Source organism: Macaca nemestrina, chromosome 5, assembly GCF_043159975.1.
Source record: "Macaca nemestrina isolate mMacNem1 chromosome 5, mMacNem.hap1, whole genome shotgun sequence".
Classification (NCBI taxonomy): domain Eukaryota; kingdom Metazoa; phylum Chordata; class Mammalia; order Primates; family Cercopithecidae; genus Macaca; species Macaca nemestrina.
Genome location: NC_092129.1, coordinates 127,839,184 through 127,866,111, shown reverse-complemented (window position 1 = coordinate 127,866,111; position 26,928 = coordinate 127,839,184). Strand labels below are relative to the sequence as shown.

Here is a 26,928-nt window from a genome sequence, read left to right as displayed (position 1 = left end):
TCATTTCAGTGACTTTCCCAGAATCACTTAATTTATGGCAGACCAAACCAGTAGATATATAGATATAGCAGTTAGGATAGATTCTTAAATATCTGAGAAATTATTAATACATCCATAATATAAAGCCATGAGTTAGTAAGCAATGCTATAGTGCACACAGTATATTATATATAAATTTCATGCAAAATGGATACTCTTACTTAGGCTACAGAAGGATTTGGGCCAAAGCTACTTCTTTATATCAGCCTCATTTTTTTTTTTTTTCTGAAATCATTTAGCAGATTGCTTTTGACAGGGTTTACAGACTTGGAAATATATGTCCCTTAAGTGATCATTTCCCTTTATTTCTGTTATTGAATTCTTAAAAGTTTTTCAGTTGTGTTGAATTTTGTTTTAATGTTATTCTAGAGCTCCATTAATCTGTTTGTTTTTTTTTTAATTTGATCTCCCTCTGAGTTTTTCTTCTGTTGAAAAAAAAATCCTCCTGTCTCTATTTAGGCAATTACAAAAGAAGTCTGAATAATATTCAATTGTGAGGGTGATAATGACAGTTGTGTGACTAAAGAACATTAACCCAAGGTACACCTATATTTCATTAAGTATCTAGGTCATACCAAAGCATATTGCTAATAGCTCTGTATTATAATAGACTTCAAAGGGAAAAGCAATGTAGGGTTCAACATAAAATATTGAAAATAGTGAAGCATATTTGTAAGGAAATGCAAGTTTTCAATGTCAACACTGTGATGAATATTTTCTATGAAATCTGACATTTATTTTCACTTTTCTTATCACTGGTTTCTACCACACTTTTTGGTTATTTGGTGCATTTATTAAATTACAATAAAAATCATACAGAAGGCTTCACAATCTTATTCAATTGTATGACTCAGTAGAACTTAGATATTTTCAGTATGCATATTACTATCAGATACATTTTCCCAACACAGTTTTGACTAGATATTCTCTTTTCTAGCACTTATATTGGTCTGCAGACCAGATGTAATAAAGAATCAGATTTTCAAAATCTTTCATAATCTGTATAAATCCTGTCTAACTATATTCCTTATTTGTGAGCATAATGATCTTTGTATTTAACTTTATGTTAATTCAATAAACATTTGTTAGAACCCTCATCTTTTTTACCTTTGCCTCTGTATCTTTGCAGTACTAGCCTTTCACCTTGGATGGCTAAAAATAATTTTACTTATTATTTACTGCTTATCCATGAAGGCCTGTTTATTTCATTCTACTCTATACCCACCTTTACAACCATGTACATATAGATTGTTGTTTTTTCTTTCTCTGAATTACCATTCCCGTGTATTACTTAACACTTGATTATGTACTTTCCTGAATGGCCTTAAATTTTGTAATGCATATGAACTTATCAAAATATTCATTGACTATATATGTAATATATACCGTCAGTATCCTCTGGGGTCTGTGTCACTTCGGGAAAATTTAGTACTGTAAGAAAGATGAGTGAAGATGAATGTCCTTGGGTCAGATTCTCGGAAACCTTTAATACGAAAAGATGTGAAGTTTTACTCAGATCTTAAAAATGTCCTGGGATAGCATTCTAAAAGTTTTCTAAGTCTCATGTTTCTGATGAATGCATTTATTTATTTACCTTTTCAAATTATAATGCAAGAATTGTGAATTCATGGCAAGAATTAATGAAGAAGCAAGTAAATAATTTAAGAACTATATAATGTCATGGTATTTTAATGAATACCAATTAATAGGACCGGTTTCTGTATTAATATAATCGATTGATGTACCTTTTGAAAAGCCTAATACTAATCAGGCATATAACTTTTCTTCAATTACATGTAGCCATGTGGCCATGTGTGCAACACAGTGTAATTTTGATAACTAACCAAGCATGTAATAATTTCAGATCAGATTTGGCATACCTCATTTCTAATTATTATTCTTTCCCAGGAATGTAACCCATCATTTTTTTTAAAAAAGTTACGTTTTATTTTGCCTTTTGCAGCTTAGCTAAAAGTTACTGTAGATTTCATGTAATTTTTCCACACATCAAGTGAGAGTACGAAGAAACAGAAGCCCTGAAAAGCAACCTGGCTTCGTTGACATCAGATAAGCTTGTCAGAGATGGGTAATCTAGTCTCCTGGATCCTGATCCAGCGTATTATTTGTCATGCAAGAAAGACTGTCATTTGTTCTGCCTTTAGTGTGACAGAAACATCCATTGGCTGAGTGACTTCAATTACTTTTTGCAAACAAAACCCTTTATGTATCCTAGTAATGTGTTTTTGTTCGCTTCCAAAGTCTAAAGTAATGTGTTACATGAGACTATCTGGCAAATTAAAAATAAATTTTTAGATATGCTAATTAAAGAATACCATGTTGTACAATACTGTTTCTGTATTCAAAAAATTCTGGTTAAAAAAATTAGTACCAGACTGCACCAGACATATGTTTTTGAAAGTTATTTTGTAAAATAAATGTATAATATGGACTTTAAAAAAATCTTAATGCCTATATATCATTACACCCCTCCTTAATGCATAGCTAATGCATTAAATTAATAATTTGGGGTACAATTTTAAGACTTTTTGTATATTTGACATTATGAAAAATATTCTCAAACATGGATGAGATTGTTATCACTAGTTTCTCCCTTCATCTGGTTCCTCATACCATTTACAAACAAGAAAAAGATTGTGAAAAGCTACTGGAATGATTGAAATTGTTCTTTCTAGAGAAAATCTGATTGGAGTATGTTTCATAGGTAGTTTGAAGAATGTCATCACTGATAGAATTTGAGCATAGTCCAGAATTTTGTTTAAACACTCTAATTAGAGTAAATAAAAATTATTTCATATATTATCCATAACTTTGCTCATCTTCTAACGTATTCACAGTGTATCCATTACATTATGCTGTATATTGCCATGCGCCTATTTTTAGGTCATTCCATTCCCCCTCATTTCTTTACAATTTTTGTTTTCTGGTCTGTGTCACTCTTTTCAACACTATTTATCTGACTACCACCTCTACTTCTATTTTTGGCTTATCATCTCTAGTAACTGCTAGTAAAATATATTCTTGTCTTTTCAATATTTTAAACTTTATATTATAAAAAGTTTTGAAAGTAGGAAGGATAGTATATGGAGTATACTAGTAATAGTTTTGAAAGTAGGAAGAATAGTATATGGAGCCCTTGTGTACAATCAACTAGCTTCAACAATTATCATTCATGGCCATGTTTTTCATCCATTATAACAGGAAGTAAATATAAGGCATGATGCTTTCATCTATAACTATATTAACATGTATATTTTAAAGATAAGATATATATTCAATCTTTAACAATAATCCTTTAATATCTAATGTTATTTAAAGCCAGCAGGATCTAAAATTCATTTATCCTACCCTCATTTCACTGCCTCTCACATTCATGACATCTTTTCTCCTTTCTATATCAAACTTAAAGCCCATGATCAATCATTTCAGCCACTCCATATTATATACACCTTCAGTCTCCTTGCCCTCCTTTAATTTGTTATACACTCATGGCAGAACCACAGCCATGGCTAAATCAAACTCTGCCTACTCCATTTCTATAGCCTTGCCACCAAACAGGGTTGAAGAATAACTTACAACCACATTGACTTGTCCCATATTAAATTTATGACCTGGTGAGCCCTAAAGCTAACCAGCAACCATATTATATTTTCTTAGTGTATTTTATTTTGTACTCTCCTAGATGACTACATAGTAACCTTTTCCTCAGATCTTTAAAATGTCTTCTAGAATCTTCAAAGTTGAAGACCTTGCTTCCCACTACACTGAGAAAATCAAAGAACTCAGAAGAGAACATCTACAGCACCACTGCCACACTGTCTCCCCCACGAGCATCTGCACCTTTATACTTGGCCCTCTGTCTTCATATAACAGATGATCAGTTACTGGTCTTTACTCTTTGTGCTATAGTTTTATTTTATTTTATTTTATTTTATTTCATTTCACTTTATTTTATTTACTTTTGCACTAGACTGTATACCTTATTGTCTACTAAAAGACATTGTTCCAGAAATTCTCCCCTTCTCCACCTCACCTCCCACCTTCTCTTGCACTATTAATTTTACTCTTTACTGTAGCATTTCATTAGCATAAAGACATACTGTTATTTCTCTCACCTTAGAATATTTTTAGATTCTACATATGAGTGAGATCACGCAGTATTTGTCTTTCTGTGTCTGCCTTATTTCACTTAAAATAATGCCCTCCAGGTTCGTTCATTGTAACAAATAGGATAATTGCATTCTTTTTATGGCCGAATAGTATTCATTTATACCCCCCCCCACACACACACACACACACCACATTTTCTTTGTGCATCTGTTGATAGACACCTAGATTGAATCTCTATCTTAACATCATGTTGTACATGATGATTATATGCAATTTTATGTCAATTAAAAAATAAAAAGTACAACTTCTTTTGATTCAGCTCTACCTCCACCTACTGCTCAATTTCTTTGCTTCCTACTATAGCCAAATTAGACAAAAGTGGTTTTCTGTATCTTCTATGTCTAGTGTCTGCCCCAATTCTCTCTTAAATGCCTTCCACTGAGGCTCTTGCTGTTCCATCTCCACTAAAACTATTCTTGGCCTAGCTGTAGGATTGGAACCTCTCAAGTTCACCTTCCTTCTTACAAATGCACTGTCTTTATTGGTGTTCAGGATTCCACCTGCCCTTTGTTTCCTCAATCTGCTTTGCTGGGAATTTTTCTGGTATTAGACTTCTTAACTTGGAGTGTCCCAGGGTTCGATCCTTGGTCTTCCTCACTTTTTCTCCCTTTTCTCTCATACCTTATAATCAATCCATCCACAAGACCTTTAGACTCAAAGATATCCAGTATCTGACCATCTCTTTTCATCCCTGACTCTACCATCCTGGTCCAACACACTATCACCTCCCACTTCCGTTGCCCCAATAGTTCTAACTGGCCTCCCTGTTTTCCATCCTTGCTACCTTTTATTAAAACCTGTTCTTAACACAGTGGCCAGAACAATCCTTTCAAAACATAACCAGATCATTTTATTACTTCAACTCAAAGTCCTTTAATAGCTTGCAGTCTTATTCAGGAAAAAAAAAAAAAAAAAAAGGGCTTTTAATGCCTTTAAGACATTGTGATAACTCTCCCATTCTCATTTCATTCCTGCTATCTCCTTTCTGTTTTTTGGATTGCCAGAGCAGAGTTGCTGGTTTCCTCTGCCTACAACAGTCTTCCTGAAGATATCAATGTGGAAAATGTCATTTCCTTTAAATTCTATTCAAAGGACACTCTCTCAAAGAGACCTTCCCTGAAACCCTCAAACTCCTCCTGAATTTCCAGGAACCCATGATCCCCTATTCTGCTCTATTTTTTTTTCCCCAAAAAACCTATAGCTTGTTACATAATTGACTTATGTATTATCTTTATTACTTTTTATGTCTTCCCCCAGTAAAATGTAAGGTTCATAAGGGCAGGATTTTGTTCTTCTTGCATGGCCCATAGTAGGTGCTCAATAAATATGCCTGGCACATGGAAGGTGGACAACCACTTAAATGATTTTTCCCCTTCTTCTAGCATTATTTTACTTTCATTCCAACAATCAACACAGACTCTACATCTTAGGGACCTGTTCTTTAGGGCATTTTCCTTCTCAATTATATCACCTTTTTAATTCACTTTTTTTCTTTTGCTTATATTATCTGTTAAACAATTTTAGGCAAGTTCATTTGGCCCTTAAACAGCATGGGTGTGAACTGCTTCAATCCACTTATTGCAGATTTTTTTCAACTAAACATGGATAAAATAACCCAGTATTTAAGGGGCATGAAACTTGCATATATGGAGGTCCTGCTTTCCATATACATGGGTTCTTCAGGGTTGATTGTCTACTTGAGTATGTGCAGATTTTGGTATATGCAGAGGTCCTAGAACCATTCCCCCAGTAAACTGAGGAACAACTGTATATTTAATTTTTTGATCTTCAAATCATCTTATACTCTTTCTCCATCTTTCATCCTTTCCTAGGTATATTTCTATTTCTAGAATAGTTTTTTCTCTGTCTCACTTCCCCTAAGACCTTTATTCTTAACAACTATTCAAAAAATCCTACTTTCCCCTGGAAATGTCTCTTAGAAAAATAGTAACACTGGTTTCCACCTTGTCCTGTTTGTCTACCTTATGGGCGGTCTTGAAATCCATGATTTGGATTCCCCCATTTTTCAAAATCTTACTGAAATGCATATTTCCTTTAAATTAAAGCTAATATGAAAATGACTTAGTGTTACAAATCTGCATATAGTTATTTGCTTATTTTAATATGGTTTTATCTTCCATTTTAGAAAATGAAATGAATATTTGTATATACATATATATTATACATCTGTACATTTATGCATTTAATTTTTTAAAATTTTATCTGACCTTTACTGAAAATAAGCAGTTTCTTAATCTTTCTCTATCAAGGATCTAACATTGTTTCATATTCTTTTCTTTAACAGGTCATTGCTTTAGTGATGGATATATTTACAGATGTGGACATTTTCAAAGAAATAGTTGAGGCATCAACTCGAGGAGTATCTGTTTACATTCTGCTTGATGAGTCCAATTTTAATCATTTTCTAAATATGACTGAGAAACAAGGTTGTTCAGTTCAGCGTCTCAGGGTAAGAATTCTGTGTTTTTTTCTCAAGTAATTTGTGTGTCATTTTCAACTCAGTCAAATGTAAGGCATATTAAGGTAGATGAATATAAAAGTTAAAAAGAAAAAAAAGTATACATATTTAAGGTTAAGGAATGACTGGTCACAGAAAGGTCCCTGTACTTTTTAGAATGTGACTGAAAGCACATCTTCATGAGAGTGTGTGTTTGTTTATTTGTTTTTGAGAAGGAGTCTTGCTCTGCCTCCCAGACTGGAGTGCAGTGGTGCAATCTTAGCTCACTGCTACCTCCACCTCCTGGGTCAAGCAATTCTCCTGCCTCAGCCTCTCGAGTAGCTGGAATTACAGGTGCCCACCACCATGCCCGGCTAAATTTTTTTTGTATTTTTAGTAGAGATGGGGTTTCACCATCTTGGCCAGGCTGGTCTTGAACTCCTGACCCTCGTGATCCACCCACCTCGGCCTCTCAAAGTGCTGGGATTACAGGCATGAGTGCCGTGCCCGGCCTTCATGAGGGTTTTATATTGTGCTTTTACTGATTAATATTTAATACATCAGTTTTGCATGCACGGCTTTGAAACCAGTGACTCACAAGCGTCTATGGTTCAGCATGTATTGCTTATCAGAATCATTTTGCGTAGTATTTTCTATTACTTTTAACTTTTTAAAAGAAAAGTTAATTTTTATTTTAGTTAATTTATGATCAAGGCATTATAACCCAAAAAGGTTTTTTATACTCAGAGCCTGAGTGATTTTTGATGCCATTCTGTGTAAATGTAAAGTGAAGTCTCCTATTTAAGCTGTGTTGAAACGTATATTTTAAATGATTATTTTCCTTAAGGATTTAATATTTGGGAGTTTTTAAAAAATTACCTGAAGTAATTTTTTTATATTAAGATTATATCATGGGTTTTAGTTTTCAAAATATTCTTTTCCTACCCATAATATCTGCTTTTTATTTATATATAATTCTAGAATATTCGAGTGCGAACAGTAAAAGGCCAAGATTATCTTTCAAAAACGGGGGCAAAATTCCATGGAAAAATGGAACAGAAATTTTTGTTAGTTGACTGCCAGAAAGTGATGTACGGTTCTTACAGGTAAGATCATTGTGTTTAACTTCAGTGTTATCAATCATTTAGATGATTTATTAGTTTCAAATTTTAACATAATCAGTTAAGCTCTTTCTTAAAAGTAAAAAAAAAAAAGAGAGAGAGAGAGAACACTTGCATGGGAGATTAGAGACCTAGGTTTGAGTTATGAATCTGCCACGAAGGAGCATTAAGATCTTAGGCAAATCCTTGAGCTTCAGATTCTTCATCCAGAAAATGAAGACATTGACCAATATCTAAGGTTCCCTACACCTCTATGGTACTACAAGTGGGTTTGCTCCTTATGGAAACATTACATAGTATGAATTTAGTTACAATTGTTTGTGAAAGCATAAGTTAGTTACCACTTTAAATAATCTGGTAAATGGATTTTTCTTATTTTGTATTCTTGAGAATCTGGTCAAAGCAGAACTGGCAGCCCAGTCTAGGTGAGGCTGGCTCCAGAGTGTAAGCCTGCCCTAATATTCTTTTGTAAATAAATCCCCTGGCTTCAGTCCTGAATCAGATACAGAGTGAGGCTACACAAACAGGCAGATAAAAGCACCAGCAAATACCCATGAACTGCCAGGTCACTGAGGCAGGGTGGATTCATTATTAAAGACTGAGGGAAGAATCCAGAAGAGCTATGGATGTGAACACGACTGTGTAAGGTGAAACCTTTGTCTCCTGTCTTAGCAGCAGAAAGCGCATGAGAAGGAAGTATCACATTGAGATGAGTTACTTTGTATGGTTGCACTTTAGTTTCCTCTGCTATAAAATGAGGGGAATCATAGAACTGGCCTCATGACATTGTTGTGAGGATTAAATGAGTTCATGCATCCCAAACCCCTAATGTTAACTATTATTTTAGGACTTGATTTGTTACTTTCTGCTAACCCTCTCTTTAAGCTCAGGACCTTTTTTAAAAAAAAGTGTTGTTTGGAGTTCCAAATGAAAACATATTAAGAGAGAAAATACAACTAGTGCTTGAAATTAGTGAGTCCTTTTAAAGACTCATTATATGTGAATATATTTGTCCAGACCCACTTGGTTTTAGAGAGGTTTTAATTGAACTTTTAATTAAAATTGAGAGTTCACTTGAGTTGTAGAATGATTGTTATTTAAGCTCATCACAATTAATAGTTTCTATGGTTATTATTTAAGTTTTAAGATTGTCTTTGACAGTAAATTTACCTCAACTTTGTTTTGCTGCCACTAGATATTAGTAGTTCCTAGTGTTGCAATGAGTGTAGCTGAGCTACTTTTGATTAATTTAGGGGAAAATCAAACAACAGCAATGACAAAAAAAATTATATATCTGTATCTCTCTGTCTATATCAGAAGCCAGAGGCAGAATTTAAGTTACTATTTATGATAGTAACTATGTGATTCCTAGGACCATGGATTATAAAAATTCATCACAACTCTTAACTAACACCCTCTGTGTTATCTCAAGTTCATTTTAAATACATTTCTTTAAATAATTCATAGTGGTCAATCATTGTCCTTTTTATTTTTTTGACATTATCGTGGACCTTTCCTATTGCTAACAGTATTCGAACAGGATGTGGTAGACTAGTTATGAACTAGTTACGAACTAGCTTGTTTACAAGTGAATTTCCTTTTGGTTTAAAAACTGCCTTTGTCCCTCATATTCTAGTATTGCTATTGTTTTCCTCATAGGCGAGTTGAAAATGCCTTCTTCTTTAATTCAGTATTCTTTGCCGTGGGATATCATTGGATTCTAAACTGCTCCCATTCCTGGAGAGGCCCAGAATCTGTATTTTCCACAATTACACATTGTGTGGCAGCTCACTAACATGGTGATGACTTTATCAGGAAAGCATGAGGAGTTTTTCCATAACATGATACTAACATTGATGAATGTTTGATAAACCATTGTCTATAAATCAGACTGAGAGATAATTTTATAGGCTTTTTCATTTTTAATCTCAAGAGCTCGATAAAAAAGTTACTTTCAAAAGACAAGTTGGCTGATGTTGGCACCTCTCAGGTTCCATTTTTAACCATACATAAAAATCATCACAGTTGAGGTCCATGCTGCAACCAACATACTGTTACTATTTACACTCGATGGACTTATTTAAGCTGCCAGCCAGGAACTCGGAATTTTTAAGTCAACTTCATGACTAATGTCTGACAGTGTGTGTTTAGTGGAGCTGGGAGTAGTTAGTTTTTTTATCCATCAAAATATTTGTACACTTTTAAAAAAAAACAAATATTACTAAAATATATGCAGTACAAAACAGTGATTTTTGTTTTCCATCTGTAGCCAACTCGATGCAGTTGCTCAATTCTTTTAGTTGGTTCTTCCGATATTTATTTCATCCCTTAAATAACATGATTATGCTATTCTTGTTTGATTTACCAATTTCATATATTATCTTGACTTTTTATTTTTGGAGAATTGTACTTCCTACCTACTATTCCTTCTTGTCTGCATTATAGTGTTATCACAATTTTTGGTTAAATGAGAAGTCCAGGTCTACATTGTTGAAACTTTGTCAAAATGGATCACTGATGAGCCATAGAGTGATATATGTTTCTTTTTTCAAAACCAAGTTAATAATGGCCATTTTGTTTTTATTCATTGTCTTTGTTTTCTATTTATCTATTGCTACTTTTTTCTCCAGTTGACCACACAGATTTTGCAACACATGAATGACTTTCCCAAATGCTCAGTTACAACCAACCATCTATGACATCCCATCTGAACTAGCAGGTCCTTAAATTGGAAGCACACCTGGGGGCCTGATATTTTTCATATTTCTAAGTGATTTGATCCATGATTTCTTAAATCCCATATTTCATCATTTTGTTTCTAAGTCTCCATTTTTCTCCCAAAATTGCTCAAGGACTTTTAAGTTTAAAAAATTTATAATTCTAGGTCATTTATGGCTTAACTTGGGATGGAACTCTAAGTTGAACCATTTTTCCTCCGAATTGGTAAGGTATTGCCCCGTAATCAAAGTTGCTGCTGAGAAGTTTCAACAATTTTTATTAGTCACATTTTTTTCATGCAGCCATTTTTTCTTTCTTGAACCTGTCAGGATTTCCCTTTTTTCCCTATTCGTTTGTTTTTCTTTTTCGAGTTTCTTGAGGTATAAAGTTAGGTTGTAGCGTGAGATCTTTTAGCTTTTAAAAAAATGTTTTATTGATAGAAATATGTGTACATATGGTATAGGTCATGTTTTTCATATTTTATCATATGCATAGACTAGGTAATGGTTAAGTCAGAGGAGATCTTTTCACTTTTTTAATATATGTATTTACAGCTATAAACTTCCCTCTTAAGAGTGCTTTTGCTACATCTCATAAATTTTGATATCTTGTGTTTTTATATTCATTTGTCTTAAGATATTTTCTAATTTCCTTTGTGACTTCTTCTTTGACTCATTGGCTATTCAAAGTTGTGTTGTTTACTTTCCACATATCTGTGAATTTTCCAATTTTCCTTGTACCATTGATTTCTAGTTGTTTTCTGTTGCAATCAGGATAAGATACTTTGTGTGATTTAAATCTTTAATTTGTTGAGGTTTGTTTTGCCCAACCTGTGGTCTATCTTGGAGAATGTACCACGTGTACTTGAGAAGAACGTATATTTTCTGCTTTTGTCAGGTGTTCTCTATGTGTCTGTCAGGTGCTGTTGGTCTGTACTCTTGTTCAAGTTGTCTGTGTTCCTTTTCATCTTCTGTCTCATTGCATTCATTATTGAAAGTGGAGAATTGAAGTCTCCTACTAATACTGTGTTGCTGTCTGTCCCCTTCAATTCTGTTAAAGTTTGCTTTGTATATTTAGGAGCTCTGAGGTTTGCTGCACAAATACTTATAATTGTTATATCTTCTTGGTGAATTGACCCCTTTTTCGTCATATAATATTCTTTATCTCTTGTAAGTTTTTTTATTTTAATTTAAAGCCTGTTTTTCCTGATATTTTTATAGCAACTCCTGCTCTCTCTTTTGGTTACCAATTGCATGGCATATCTTTTTTTATCCTCTTACTTTTAGCTTATGTGTGTCCTTAGATCAAAAGTGAGTCTCTTAAAGATTGCATCTATTTGGATACTGTTCTTTTTAATCCATTCAGTCAATTAAAGTCTTTCAATGAGGTAATTTAATTCATTTACCTTTTAACTAATTACTAATGGAGAAGGACTTACTATTGTCATTTTTTTTCCGTATGTCTTTTAGCTTCTTTGTTCTTTCCCTCTTTTACTGAAGTTTTTTGTGTTTTGTTGTTGTTGTTTTTGCACATATACGCATTGATTATCATCTCATTTCCTTTTGCGTATGTTCTAAAAATATTTTCTTTTCAGTTATCACTGGAATTACATAAAACTTTTTTTTTTTTTTTTTTTGGAGATGGAGTTTCACTTTTGTTGCCTAAGCTGGAGTGCACTGGTGCGATCTCGGCTCACTGCAACCTCTGCCTCCCAGGTTCAAGCTATTCTCTTGCCTCAGCCTCCTGAGTAGCTGGGTTTACAGGTGTGCACCACCGCGCTTGGCTAATTTTTTGTATTATTAGTAGAAACTGGGTTTCACCATGTTAGCTAGCTGGTCTTGAACTCTTGATCTCAGGTGATCCACCCACCTCAACCTCCCGAAGTGCTGGAATTACAGGCATGAGCCACCATGCATGGCCTTACATAAAACATTTTAAAGTTATAGCATTTTATTTTAAACTGATAACTTCAATCACGTATGAAAACTCCACTCCTTTGTAGCTCTACTCCTCACTTTACATAACTGTTGCAACAAATTACATATTTATATATTGTATAGCAATGAACACAGATTTAAAGTTACTTTTCATATTTTTCACATTTAAATTCTAAGAACCACATCTGCAACAGTAGAAGTCACTTCGTTTGTTTACATATTTACTTTTACTGGAGAACATTATATTTTTATAAGGCTTTGTGTTGCTCTCTACCATCCTTTTATTTCAACTTAAAAGATTCACTTTAGCATTTTGTGTACAGTAGATCTAATAGTGAACTCTCAGATTTCATTTATCTGGGACAGTCTTAATTTCTCCTTCCTTTTGAAGGACAGTTTTGCTGGATTTTTGGTGTTTTCAGTGTTTTTCTTATAGCTCTTTGATTATATTCTCCTGCTTCATTGTAGCCTGCAAACTTTCTGCTGAGAAAGTCGCTGATAGTCTAATGGCAGCTCCCTTGTAAGTGACAAATCACCTTTCTTTTGATGCTTTCAAGACTTTCTCTTTGTCTTTGACTTTAAACAGGTCTGATTATAATGTGTCTTGGTATCAATTCTTTTTGAATTTATCCCAGTTTGAGTTCTTTAAAATTTGTAGGTCAATTGTTTTTTTTCCTCAGACTTGGGATGTTTCTGTCCACTATTTCTTCAAATAAGTTATCCGCTTCTTTGCCTCTCTTCTTTCTGAGCTTCTCATAATGCATACATTGATAAGCTTGGTAGTTCTATAAATTTTTTAATATATCTTTGCTTTTCTTCATTCCTTTTTTTTCATTTTGCTCCTCTGACTCAATTATATCCATGACCTGTCTTCAAGTTTATTCATTATTTCTTCTGCCTGATCCAGTCTGCTGTTGAATCCTTCTAATGAAATATTCAGTTATTTTATTTTTCAGTTCCAGAGTTTCCTTTTAGTTCTATTTTATAGTTTATCTTTGTTGATATTCCATTGGTATATCATTTTCCTGATTTTGTTTACTTGTCTGTGTGTGTGTGTTGTTGATGTTTTTGTTTGTTAGTTTTTGTTTGTTTTTAGCTCATTGAGCATTTTTATAATAGTTATTTTAAATATTTTATCAGGCAGCTCATAGATCTGTGATTCTTTGGAGTCAGTTTCTGGAGTGTTATTTTATTTCTTATGATTGGGCTGAGTTTCCCTGCTTCTTCATATGCCTTGTAATGTTTTACTAGTATTCAGGCATTTTAAAAATAATCAGTCACCTCTCCCAGTCTTTATGAACTGTCTTTGTTCAGGGGAAGAACTTTTTCAGCCCAGACGCAGATTCTAGGACCTTTCAGATCTTTTCTGACCTCTTGTTCCCTTGGTGTCTGCCCATGGAACTGCAGGTTTAACATGCTGCTTACCTCTATTTTCAATGATTTCTAAACTCTGGTTCCAATCCTACCAGCACTCAGGCAAAATAGAAGCCAGTCTCTTGGGCTGCACTGAAGACAAGCCAGAATTATGATCCATAGTCTACTCTTCTGTTTCCATCCTGAGGGAGGACCCCCAATCTGGGGGCTGGGAGAAAAGTTTCCCTCTGTTTGCTTCATGCTATACCATATGGGGGAGGAATAGGAATAAGCATGCCAAACATCACAGGTTTTCCAACCTGTTTGGCTGGAATACAATGTTCTGGGTGCTCTGTCTTTGCAATTAGTCTCTAGCGTTTCACAGAGGTGTTCTGTTTCACATATTGCTGTTAACTTAGTGTCTCTCTGGGGTAAGTAGAGCCTGTAACTTTCTAATCTGCCACTTTACTGACCTTGTGTTTGTGTTTTGGGAAGTATTTTTATTTGTGGTTTGTGTCTGTTTCTTCTAGGTGCCATTTTCCAGTTTGTTTTGATCTCTGATTGCATCTAAGCTCTTAAGCTTCATAAGCTGTCTTTGAAACTTGCTTTATTCATCTGTTAATCTTTGCTATGTGTTTATATTTAAGAACGAGGGACTGTAAAGCTGATTAGAAACTGAGCGGGGAAATGCTTATCAACATTTGAGTTTACAGCTGAAGGATAGACTGGGGTCCTGGCAACTTTACAGGAGGATCCCTAACTATCAATATAAACATCACTTATCTGGGGTTTTTCAATGTTTCCAGAGAATAATCTCTTTCTCCAAAAGATTGTCAAAGGAGATGGAATTTGGAACGAAGTCAGAATATGATCCTAACTGAAGATACTCTAGAAGCAGAATGGGGAAGAGAGCTGAGGGTCTGAAAAGCCTCATTCTTAGCTCACCTTTATCCCAGTCGTGAGTTGTTTAAAGTTTCTGAGTTCAGACTTTCTCTGGATTGGTTTCTGCTGAAGTAAACCTTAGGATTTCTGAAAGGCATAACAAGGAGTGCTTCATGGGAAAGGAAAGAGTAGGGAACCTGGAGGCCCAACTGCTCTGTATGGGACTTTCAGTCAATCTTCCTGTTTCTCTATTTTCATGACCTTTCTAACCCACCATTTTTATTACCTTTTGATCCAATGTTGAATTCATAGATTCTGCTGGGCCCACCTGGCTTATTCTCATTGGTGCTCACCTCATGCAAACTTCCTCTAAGTCAGCCACCACTTCTCCATCAGATTTCTCTATTCTAAACTTGTATTAAATACTTTCACTTGCTACTTCCCTTTTCCCTTTGCTATCTTTTTAGTAGTGTGTAGGGAAGAAAAAGAAATAAACGTGCATGATAATCCGGATTTAATGTAAACCTTTTAAGTTTTCCACCAACATAAACATCTTTGCCTTTTAGTCTTATTTGATTTTGAAACTAATAATTCATTTATATTGTCATTTGTTTATTTACAACTAATGTTTTTAAGTGTTTACAATATGCCAAGCACCATTCTTAGCACCTAGGAATGCAGTCCTAAATAAGGTATACAAGATTGTTGAGCTAAATTTTATTTTAGTGGGGCATTGGAGATAGATGATTAACAAAGGGAGAACATGCAATGAAATGTCAGATAGTGGCAATGGGGTATTGCATAAATGAAATCAGGAGAATATGATAAAGCATAATCAGATGGATACTTTGAATAGAGTGATCATAGATGTATTCTAAGAGCATGTCAGCCCAGGACTGTCAGAGAGAAGAGATGTATTGAAGAGGGAACAATAGATAAAAGATCCTGGAGTAGATATCTGGGGGATAAGCAGAAAGGCCAATATGGTAGGACCACATTAATCAAGGGAAGAGCTATCCGTAGTAGAATTGGAAAGCAAGCAGGGGAGGAATTATCTTAGGCCAGGTAAGGAGTCTAAATTCTCTTTTAAACAAAATAGAAAGTGCTGTGTGGAAGTGTGACATGACCCAATTTGTTTTATGCAAAGATCACTTCTGCTGTTCTGTTGATTGAAAAATGAGCAAATGAGGACGCTAAGAGTCAAATTAGCTGATAATGCTAAGACTAGGGTGATAGTGGGATAGGATTGATTTATGAGAGGTTTTGCAAGCAGAGTCAACAGGACCTTTTGGTTCTGAAAAAGAGGGTATTCAAAGATGGCTGCTTGTTTCCTGTCTTGATCACCTGAAAGATGGTTGAGTCACTGACTTAAATAAGTAATACTAGGGAAGAAATAGGTCGGGGAAGGAGGAGTGCTAGATGACAACTTACGAGTCATACATGTTAGGTTTGCAAGGCCCACTAAAATTTTGAGTAGAGATTGAACACTGATTCCAGAGATGAGGAAGAGGTCAGCACTGACAATACAGAATTGGTAGTTAATGGCATAGAAATCACCTGTGATAACAGAGGAACATAGAGATTCATTTCCAAGCCCCAAAGCATGTCTGTAGGTTTTCTTCCTGTTGCCTGAAATGTTTTTACAATATTATTTTCTGATTTACTATACCAGGGAAACTTTTCCAATTGCCACACATTCATCAATACCAGTATCTTCTCAGTTTCCTAACCTCAACACTTGGAAGTTGTTTTTATTTAATAACGTATGGATATTCTTTTGACATGACATCTTTTGGTTCTTTCTTCTTACTACTGGCTCGACATTTTCACTCATTATTCCAATTTCTACTTTCGTTGGGCTCTTTTAAATCTATACTGCAATAGTACTACAAATAGCTGCTGGAAAAAAATAGTTCCTCAGACAGTTCTTTCTATTATAATTTATCCAAATTTGGAAACAAATTCTATGTAATCAAACTTTCTGTTTTGTTTTCAAGATTTTCCCCACTAGTTCATCAGTCTCTTATAAGGCTTCTTTGCTCCAGCTATATATAGTATGTTTTCTGTGTTCAGCTAGAACATGACCCTTACTGCATTCTTCCCTTTTCCATATTACTCCCTCCACACAAATTGTCTTCCCACATCTTTTGTGTCTGAACTGGGAATCTAGTATTTATCAAAATATTGCAAAACTTCACTTTCTTCATGGATTTCCTCATACTTGATAGTTGACTGTTCATTCCATTACTTGCTGTTTCTAATATTTTGTATTCATACCTTTAGTCAGATTGAAAATGTCTTTAGTTACTTACTTTTGTACCGTTTCTTTTAAGTCAGCCCAGTGGCATAATCAATATTCCTCCTATATCATGCTTCCTGTAGGCATGCTAGATAAAATTAAGCATATCCAAATAAGAAGTTTTTAAATTACATGCTCCTGTGTGTGATATGTAATATTTTATATATTTTAAATGTTTGCACATTCTTTTAATTATTTTTTCTGCATTTTTTGTCTCCTTTATAGAAATAAGATGCTTCAATGTGGAGAGTGTCTCTTTTTTCTTTTGTATTAATCCCCATTGTGTCATATACATTACTTGATGCATAGCATAATTTATTTTTCAGCTCAGAGACTGTGTATTAAATCATTAGATTTTCAAAAATGAGGTTTAAAATTTGATATGAAGTTTAAAGATAGCTGTTACCTCTAAACTCTAGGAAAGGAATTGGAGCTTCTATAAAGTACTATAAAGTCATATAAACATTAATTTCCTAAAAATTGTATTTTATATTAAAAGATCTTGATTGCCATTTTGACTGGCATGGTTTCTGAGGCCTACATTTACTAATACTGTGTACAGTGAGTACAGTGAAGTCTGCTCTTTAATGATTGAGGCAGCTGGCCACAAATCCTGTTTACAGCTCTTGGCATCCTAAATTACACTTATTAAGTAAACCACACAGAGATAGCAGTCTGAAAACTTAGACTCTTAAAATAAATGCATTAGCACAGCTGTATCTTACATTATATCATGTTAGAGCTATAAGGCATTGTAGCTATTATGCTGTCCGTATCCTTACGTTGGACACGAGGAAAGTGAAGCCCAAGCTCATGTGTCTACAATTCAGCAGAAGCCAGGCCTCTCGACTTTTTCTCCAACACTGGCTTTACTGCATTCTGCCAAGATGGTATATATGAAATATAATATCAGTTTTTATGCCACAAAGTTTCGTATACTTGCAAAATACACAGCAAGTTTTTCTTTATTTTTTTTTAATGTTCTATTTTATTTATTTATTTCATTAGTGTTTGGGGAACAGTTGGCTTTTGGTTACATGAATAAGTTCTTTAGTGGTGATTTCTGAGATTTTGGTGCACCCATCACCCAAGCAGTGTACACTGTACCCAATGTGTAATCTGTTACCCCTCACCCCTCTCCTACCCTCTCCTTCTAGTCATTATATCATTCTTATGACTTTGCATCTTCATATCTTAACTCTCACTGATAAGTGAGAACATACAATATTTGGTTTTCCATTCCTGAGTTACTTCACTTAGAATAATGGTCTCCAATTCCATCCAGGTTGCTGCAAATGCCATTATTTTGTTCCTTTTTATGGTTGAGTAGTATTCCATGGTATATATATACCACATTTTCTTTATTCACTTGTTGGTTGATGAGCATTTAGGCTGGTTCCATATTTTTGCTGCTACAAATTGTGCTGCTATAAACATGCATGTGCAAGTGTTTTTGATAAAACAACTTCTTTTTCTCTGGGTAGATACCCAATAGTGGGATTTCTGGGTTGAATGGTAGTTCTACTTTTAGTTCTTCAAGGAATCTTTGTACTGTTTTCCATAGTGGTTTTACTAGTTTACATTTCCACCAGAGTGTAAAAATGTTCTCTTTTCACCGCATGCATGCCAGTGTCTATTAGTTTTTGATTTTTTAATTATGGCCATTCTTGCAGGTGTAAAGTGGCACCTCATTGTGGGTTTAATTTGCATTTCCCAGATAGTTAGTGATGTTGAGCATTTTCTTTTGTATTTTTGTTGGTCATTTGTATTTTCTATTGAAAATTGTCTGTTCATGTCTTTGTCCCACTTTTGGTGGGATTATTTGGTTTTTTTCTAGCTAATTTGAGTTCCTTGTGGATTCTGAATATTAGTCCTTTGTTGGATGCATAGTTCACAAATAGTTTCTCCCACTCTGTGGGTTTTCTCTTTACTCTGATGATTATTTTGCTGTGTAGAAGCTATTTTGTTTAATGAGGTTACATCTATTTTTCTCTGTTTTTGTTGCATTTGTTTTGGGGTTCTTGGTCATGAACTCTTCGCAGAAACCAATGTGTAGAAGAGTTTTTATGATGTTATCTTCTAGAATTGTTATGGTTTCAGGTCTTAGATTTAAGGTTTTGATCCATCTTGAGTCGATTTTTGCTTAAGGTGAGAAATGAGGATCCAGTTTCATTCTTCTACATGTGACTTGCCAATTATTCCAGTACCATTTGTTGAATAGGGTGTCCTTTCCATACTTTATGTTTTTGTTTGCTTTGTTGAAGATCAGTTGGCTGTAGGTATTTGACTTTATTTCTGGGTTCTCTATTCTATTCCATTGGTGTATGTGCCTATTCTTACACCAGTACCATGCTGTTTTGGTAACCATAGCCTCGTGGTATAGTTTGAAGTCAGGTAATTTAATGCCTCTAGATTTCTTCTTTTTGCTTGGTTTTGCTTTGGCTATGCAGGCTGTTTTTTGGTTCCATATGAATTTTAGGATCGTTTCTTCTTATGTGAAAAATGATGATGGTATTTTGATAGGAATTGCATTGAATGTACAGATTGCTTTTGAAAATGCACAGCAAGTTTTTCTTTGGACTTCTGGGAAGTAGTGAATTCAAAGCCATAATTTGAGTTGCATTGATATTTAAAATGTGAATATGAGGATGGGAAGACATGTAGTGCATGTAATGATGGTAAATATTCTAAATAATGGTAGCCAAAGAAAAGTACAAAAACATATTTCAGTCATTAAGTTTTACTTTTTCTAGTAGAACTATATGTTATTATCAATCTTTTAACTTAAATGATTAAAATTTTTCCATTTTTTCCCCCAGCTATATGTGGTCATTTGAGAAAGCTCACCTCAGCATGGTTCAGATAATTACAGGACAACTTGTTGAGTCCTTTGATGAAGAATTTAGAACTCTCTATGCCAGATCCTGTGTCCCCAGTTCATTTGCTCAGGAAGAATCAGCAAGGGTGAAGCATGGCAAAGCCCTCTGGGAAAATGGCACTTACCAACATTCGGTTTCTTCGTTAGCATCTGTTTCCAGCCAAAGAAACCTTTTTGGTAGACAAGACAAGATTCATAAACTAGATTCTAGTTACTTCAAAAACAGAGGGATATATACTTTAAATGAACATGACAAATATAACATAAGAAGTCACGGATACAAACCTCATTTTGTTCCAAACTTTAATGGTCCAAACACAATACGTCACTTCCAACCCAGTCAGATAAATGAAAATTGGAAAAGACATAGTTATGCTGGGGAACAGCCGGAAACAGTGCCATACCTCCTGCTTAATAGAGCTCTGAATAGAACCAATAATCCACCTGGTAATTGGAAAAAGCCATCTGATAGTCTCAGTGTGGCGTCCTCATCACGGGAAGGCTATGCAAGCCACCACAACGCACCTGCCCAGAGTTTTGCCAATCGGCTTGCACAGAGAAAAACAACAAATCTTGCAGACAGGAATTCAAATGTTCGGAGGTCTTTTAATGGAACAGATAACCATATCCGCTTTTTGCAACAACGAATGCCAACTCTTGAACATACCACAAAGTCATTCCTACGTAACTGGAGAATTGAATCCTACTTAAATGATCATTCAGAAGCTATACCAGACTCAAATGGATCAGCTTTAGGTGACCGATTTGAGGGCTATGATAATCCTGAGAATTTGAAGGCTAATGCCCTTTATACTCATTCTCGGCTTCGTTCCTCTTTAGTATTTAAACCCACTTTACCTGAGCAAAAGGAAGTTAACAGTTGTACAACTTGCTCCTCAAATTCAACTATCATTGGTTCTCAGGGAAGTGAGACACCTAAAGAGGTCCCAGACACCCCTACAAATGTACAGCATTTGACAGACAAACCCTTGCCAGAATCAGTCCCCAAGCTCCCATTGCAGTCAGAGGCACCAAAAATGCACACCTTGCAGGTTCCTGAAAACCACTCAGTAGCCTTAAACCAAACTACAAATGGCCATACTGAATCAAATAACTATATATATACAACCTTGTGTGTAAATAAGCAGACAGAAAATCTAAAGAATCAACAGACTGAGAATCTACTTAAAAGGCGAAGTTTCCCATTATTTGACAACTCAAGAGCCAACTTAGATCCTGGAAATAGTAAGCATTATGTATATAGTACACTTACCAGGAATCGAGTTAGACAACCAGAAAAGCCCAAAGAAGATTTGCTGAAAAGTTCTAAAAGCATGCACAACGTGACTCATAACTTGGAGGAGGATGAGGAGGAAGTCACCAAGGAAAACCCTCCAAGTAGCACTACTACCAAGTCAATTTCCATTGCTGCTTTACTTGATGTGAATAAAGAGGAATCCAACAAAGAACTCACTTCAAAGAAGGAAGTTAAGGGTTCCCCAAGTTTTTTGAAGAAGGGGTCTCAGAAGTTAAGGTCATTACTTAGCCTTACCCCAGATAAGAAAGAAAATCTATCCAAAAATAAAGCACCTGCCTTTTATAGATTGTGTAGTAGCTCTGACACATTAGTTTCTGAGGGTGAAGAAAATCAAAAACCAAAGAAATCAGACACAAAAGTTGATTCATCTCCTAGAAGAAAACATTCTTCCTCATCGAATTCTCAATGCAGCATCCACAAGAGTAAGGAAGATGTAACAGTTAGTCCATCTCAAGAGACAAATGCTCCATCAGATGAAAACAAAAGAACACCTTCTCCAGGTCCAGTTGAAAGCAAGTTGTTGGAAAGAGCAGGAGATGCCTCTGCCCCAAGATTTAACACTGAACAGATCCAATACCGAGACTCAAGGGAGATTAATGCAGTTGTTACTCCTGAAAGAAGACCAACTTCTTCTCCAAGGCCAACGTCCAATGAGCTTCTACGATCTCATTCAACTGATAGGCGTGTTTACAGTCGTTTTGAGCCGTTTTGTAAGATTGAGAGCTCTATTCAGCCAACAAGCAACATGCCAAATACCAGTATAAATCACCCAGAAATAAAATCTGTGACTGTGAGCAACAGTTATGGCAGGTCTAGTCCAATGCTTAATTACAACACTGGTGTTTATCGCTCGTATCAACCCAATGAGAACAAGTTTCGAGGATTTATGCAAAAGTTTGGAAACTTTATACACAAAAATAAATAGCTATTGAAATGCAAAATGAATGAGGCTATAAATATTTGTCCAAAGAAAATTGTGGACAGTCTTTGTAACATGCCAATAGATTTTCCTAAGGACAGAATTATGGGTATGATATCTATGTTTACCAGTGTCCTTGTATAAAGTTATTTTTCTGTGTGATAAAGTTAGGGTCTGCTGTAGATAGAATTTCTCTGTAAACACATGATTTGTAAGTGGTAATGGTAAAAATAACAGGTGTATTTAAATCATTTTCTTTAGACTGAAGATTTTAAGTCTTACTTAGAAACTTTCGTGGATGATGTATGGTGTATGGTGTATGGATTTTAACCATTTCCTTTTAAAAAGGTCATACTACCCTCAGTAACCCTTTATAATATGTCTTTATAATATTTTCATATCTTCAAAAATATAAGCAAATGGGACAAAGCCTTTTTCTAAGATTAACTTTAAATTCTACAGGATAACTTGTTATATTTTATTAATATTAATTTTTCTCTGTTGCATTGTACAGCTGTTTGGGCAACAGCAGTACCTTTTAAACTTTTTTTTTTTTTTTTTGCCTGAAGTGTTTGCAAAGTATCAGCCTCATGTAGTATAATGACATTCGTAGGAATTTATTTTCCTAAGCCTTTGAAAACGGTCTGGGATGTGCTTCTCTCTACACTGGACCCAGGGAGCTGTCCCCCTCTTACCCATAGGCTGCTGATTTTTTATAGTCATTCCTTACTTCACATTTAGAACAAACCAGTAGGAATTTAGAAAATCTGAATGGATTCCCCCTCCTTTCTCTTTTGTGTAAAAGCTTTTAGAAATGTAAATTTCTGCCTAAATTTTTGTCAGATTGGCATGACAATGCGAAGGGGTCCTTCTTGCAAAAATTCTTGCTCCTTTTTTTTTTCTCTTTTGAGATGGAGTCTTGCTCTGTCTCCCAGGCTACAGTGCAGTGGCATGATCTTGGCTCACTGCACCCTCTGCCTCCCCAGTTCAAACAATTCTCCTGCCTCAGCCTCCTGAGTAGGTGGGATTACAGGTGCACACCACCACACCTGGCTAATTTTTGTATTTTCAGTAGAGACAGGATTTCACTATGTTGGCCAGGCTAGTCTTGAACTCCTGACCTCATGATCTGCCCGCCTCGGCCTCCCAAAGTGCTGGGATTACAGGTCTTGCTCTTCTTTAAGTTGTGCCAAATATTATATGACTGCATAGTGATTTTGTAAGAATATCATTGGGAAAATGAAAAGTTGTACTGGGCTAGTTCGTCCATGATTTGAGGATGATATTCAGATTATAAGATACCCTTTGTCTTTCTTACAGTAATGAAGTATAAGCTCCATATCTGTTCCAGAGACTTTAACTTGACTTTGCTTCATTCACAAAGAACAGAATTCAAGAAGCAATGCATCCTGTGAGAAGTGTGAAGTGTTTTTACATCACTTTAAATATATTACTTAATACATTATAAGTTGCTGTGTGGAGCAGTATACTGTTGTTTTAAAAATGGAAGATTCAGACAAATTTTTATATGTATCTCATTAAAATAATTAAAATAATGGTATAAAATTTCTATGCCATTAAAATAATTTTCCATAGTGTTTAGAAACCATGAAAAAGAAAACATAGCAGGAGAAAATATGACAGGAAAAGAAAACCTAACAAAGGCCCGAACCCACAGTTAACCAAACTAGACTGACTTTGTTATTACCCATTCTTTGTTAGTATTGGATGGGGAATTAGGATAATGAGCCATTAGGCAGTTCTGAAATGGAAAGCCCTGAAATTTAGTGCAATGTAACTTTAAAATTGAAATTATATAAAGAGTAGAAGTTTAATCATGTTTAATTACAACCAAAAGCCTATTGCCTTTTTGTACAGAAATTTCCTTAATTTCAGGAAATATAGATAGCTTATGGAAACATCCTTTTAAATAGTTCCTGAGCTCTTCCTCTTAAGTGGAATTGAGGAGTACAGAATGCTTTATTTCATCATCCCCTGACAGGTAACTTACGCTTTTGCACAGCAGATTTACTTTTCTCTGCGTTTTTTAAAAATTGTTTTTCTTGCATCTTTTTTCTCCAAAAATATCTATATTTGAGAATATGTACATAGCAACTTTCCAAAGTCTCTGTGGCCAAGAAACTCTCCAGGGACAAGACTGAGCAAGAATATAATACTTCAAAAAATTTACAGCTACTGTTTAAGTTTTAAACAGACACCATCACAGTTTGTGGATGAAATAGTTTTAGGCCATATACTTTCTGTCTTTTTCTCCCCATATTAATATTGGGGGACAGATAATATCACTTTGATGTACATTGATATTAAAGTTTGGTAATGCAGTTTTTACTCTATATGTAATACTGTACATTAGTTTTTAATCAGAAACACAAGAAAATGGGTATAATTTCAAAGTAGTTCTTGGCAGATGGCTAGAGAATACTGTAAGTGACCCTGTATCCCAAATACGCAGATATCCCTCTATTACAAGTTTGGGATTAGCCATAATTCTGATAGGGCGTGTTCAGATATGGGGATATGTTATCAGTCTACACTTGTGGAAGCAAATATCTTGTTTAATCAAGATGATGTCTAGTGTCATCTAGATAAACAATGCAAAAAGTTTAATTCTGGCTGAATTCAGCTTTACTCAAGATCCACATATTCAAGTATCGTTCCACAGATATTTCTGTGTTCTGTGAATATCTGTTGATTCTTAATGTGCCTGTGGCTAAGGGATGCAAACTAGAATTGTTTTACACTGACTATATGTGTGACATGTACAATGCTGTTTTTTTTAAATAACTTTATCATGATATTCAGATAGATTCTGGGTTCTAGAATATTTAAAACAAAAAGGATAAAATGATAAACCAAAGAGTCAACTTGTTAACTTCTTTTTTAAGAGATGGGTTCTCGCTTGTATGCCCAGCCTGGACTCCAACTCCTGGGCCCAAGCAATCCTCCAGCCTCAGGTTCCTGAGTAGCTCAACATTTTATATATGTACGATGTTATAAAGAAATATTCTTCCAAATGAACTTCTGTTTTTAGATCAATAAATGAATAATAAATTATTTTGTACAAACATCAATATATTGTAAGCTGTTGTTTTTTTAATCTTCATACTCTGCATTTCTGCATTCAAGCTCAGTCTTTCACCTAGTTATTCTAATCAGGAATTTAGATGTGGACATATTTTTAAGTATTTCTTCATGAACTTTGAAATCATCTTTAAAATATTATTTCAATTAGCAATTATATTTCATATAGTAATTTATTCATATTTGAAATTCAGTGGCAATTCTCTTCCTTTAAGCGAAATATTATATATCCACGTTCTCTTTAGTTCTGTTATTACTGTAATATAGTGGTTACTTTAAATAATTTTTACTTTTTTTTTTTTTCGAGATTAAGTCTTGCCCTGTCACCTAGGTTGGAGTGCAGTGGCACCATCTCGGCTCACTGCCACCTCCGCCTCCTGGGTTCAGGCAATTCTCCTACCTTAGCCTCCTGAGTAGCTGGGATTAAAGGCACCTGCCACCTAATTTTTGTACTTTTAGTAGAGATGAGGTTTCACCATGTTGGCCAGGCTGCTCTCCACCTCCTGACCTCAAGTAATCCGCCCCCACTTGAGCTCCCAAAGTACTGGCATTAAAGGCATGAGCCACTGTTCCTGGCCTAATTTTTACTTTAAAAGATAGAGAATCTTTAAAAAAGAAAAAAAAATGATGGCTGACTTCTGTATAACTTCATAGCATTTGGTTTGAGTAAAATATTCTAAATGTGCATTTGTATTAGTGACATTAAGTTACAGTCTGAGAATTAGTGAATTAAGACTCAGAATTTATTAGAAAAAAATATCCTTTTTATCACAGATTATTAAGTAGTTGAAATAGTGTGTATTGCAAATTAAAAATTGTGTCCTTTTAAAGGCAAATGTGCTTCTTAACTAGTTAATCATAATGAATGGTAGAACAAATGGTAGAATAAATTAATCATAAGTGCCAAAGTTTAAGAAAAGCCTAGTTCAGTTAGCATAGTAAGGGAAATGGATAAGACTTCACTTTTGTGGCCATCTGAAAGGGAAGTTATCAATAGGTTCAGTTGGTTTAAGGAGTCAAAGACCATCTTGAGTAATTGGACCTGGGAAAGATGGAAGGGCACTGAAGGGGATATATGTGTATCCTGTCCAGGGAAACACTTGACGTAAGGGGAATTACCTGAGCTTCAAGCAGTGAGAAACACAAGCAAGAGATATACAGAGGAATATTTCTGAGTTAACAAAGGGTTAGTATGTTAAGTTTGGACATTTCTCCTATAATATGAATGTTTCAACAATCTGGCTGATTTATTTAACAGTTATACTGGGGACCTACTTTGTTCCAAGTATGTAGGTTATAGTAGGCTTTTGGTGGAAAAAATAAAAATTAAAAAAAAAAAAAAAGGTTGTCTGGATAATCAGGATAATCAGAGGCTGCCAGCAAGTTTTCAAACATGTTTTAAGAATACCCCAACTTACAGCAAAAGCCTGTGTTACTTGAGGGGTATTTGTCCTAACTTGTTACTTAATGTACTCCTAGTGCCTAAAAAAGGGTGCAATAAAAGATACCTGATAAATACTTGATGTGTGAATCCAGTCATTTCCTTAGCTGCAGTTAGGAAAATATAATAGTCCATTAATATCCATACATTAAAATAGGCATTTTATAACTACCTGAATAGGCATTTGTATTAGAAGATGTAGATAGGTTAATGCAGCAAGGGTGCTAGTTTAAACTTCAGCCACATTAACCCTAGAATCTGGGCATCTTTAAAGA

The 26,928-nt window shown here is 34.8% G+C and overlaps 1 protein-coding gene across 2 annotated transcripts in view; it reads left to right on the top strand.

Annotated features, from left to right (window-relative positions):
* LOC105490826 (family with sequence similarity 83 member B) overlaps nucleotides 1–25,202 on the top strand; it is a 99,054-nt gene extending 73,852 nt beyond the window's left edge. For both annotated transcript variants that reach the window (XM_011756764.2, XM_011756763.3), the window contains exons 3-5: nucleotides 6,533–6,697; nucleotides 7,667–7,791; nucleotides 19,815–25,202. In XM_011756764.2, coding sequence (XP_011755066.2) covers nucleotides 6,533–6,697; nucleotides 7,667–7,791; nucleotides 19,815–22,116 — 2,592 coding nt within the window. In that variant the 3' untranslated portion in view covers nucleotides 22,117–25,202. The remainder of the gene's footprint in view (nucleotides 1–6,532; nucleotides 6,698–7,666; nucleotides 7,792–19,814) is intronic.
* Nucleotides 25,203–26,928: the final 1,726 nt, after the last annotated feature.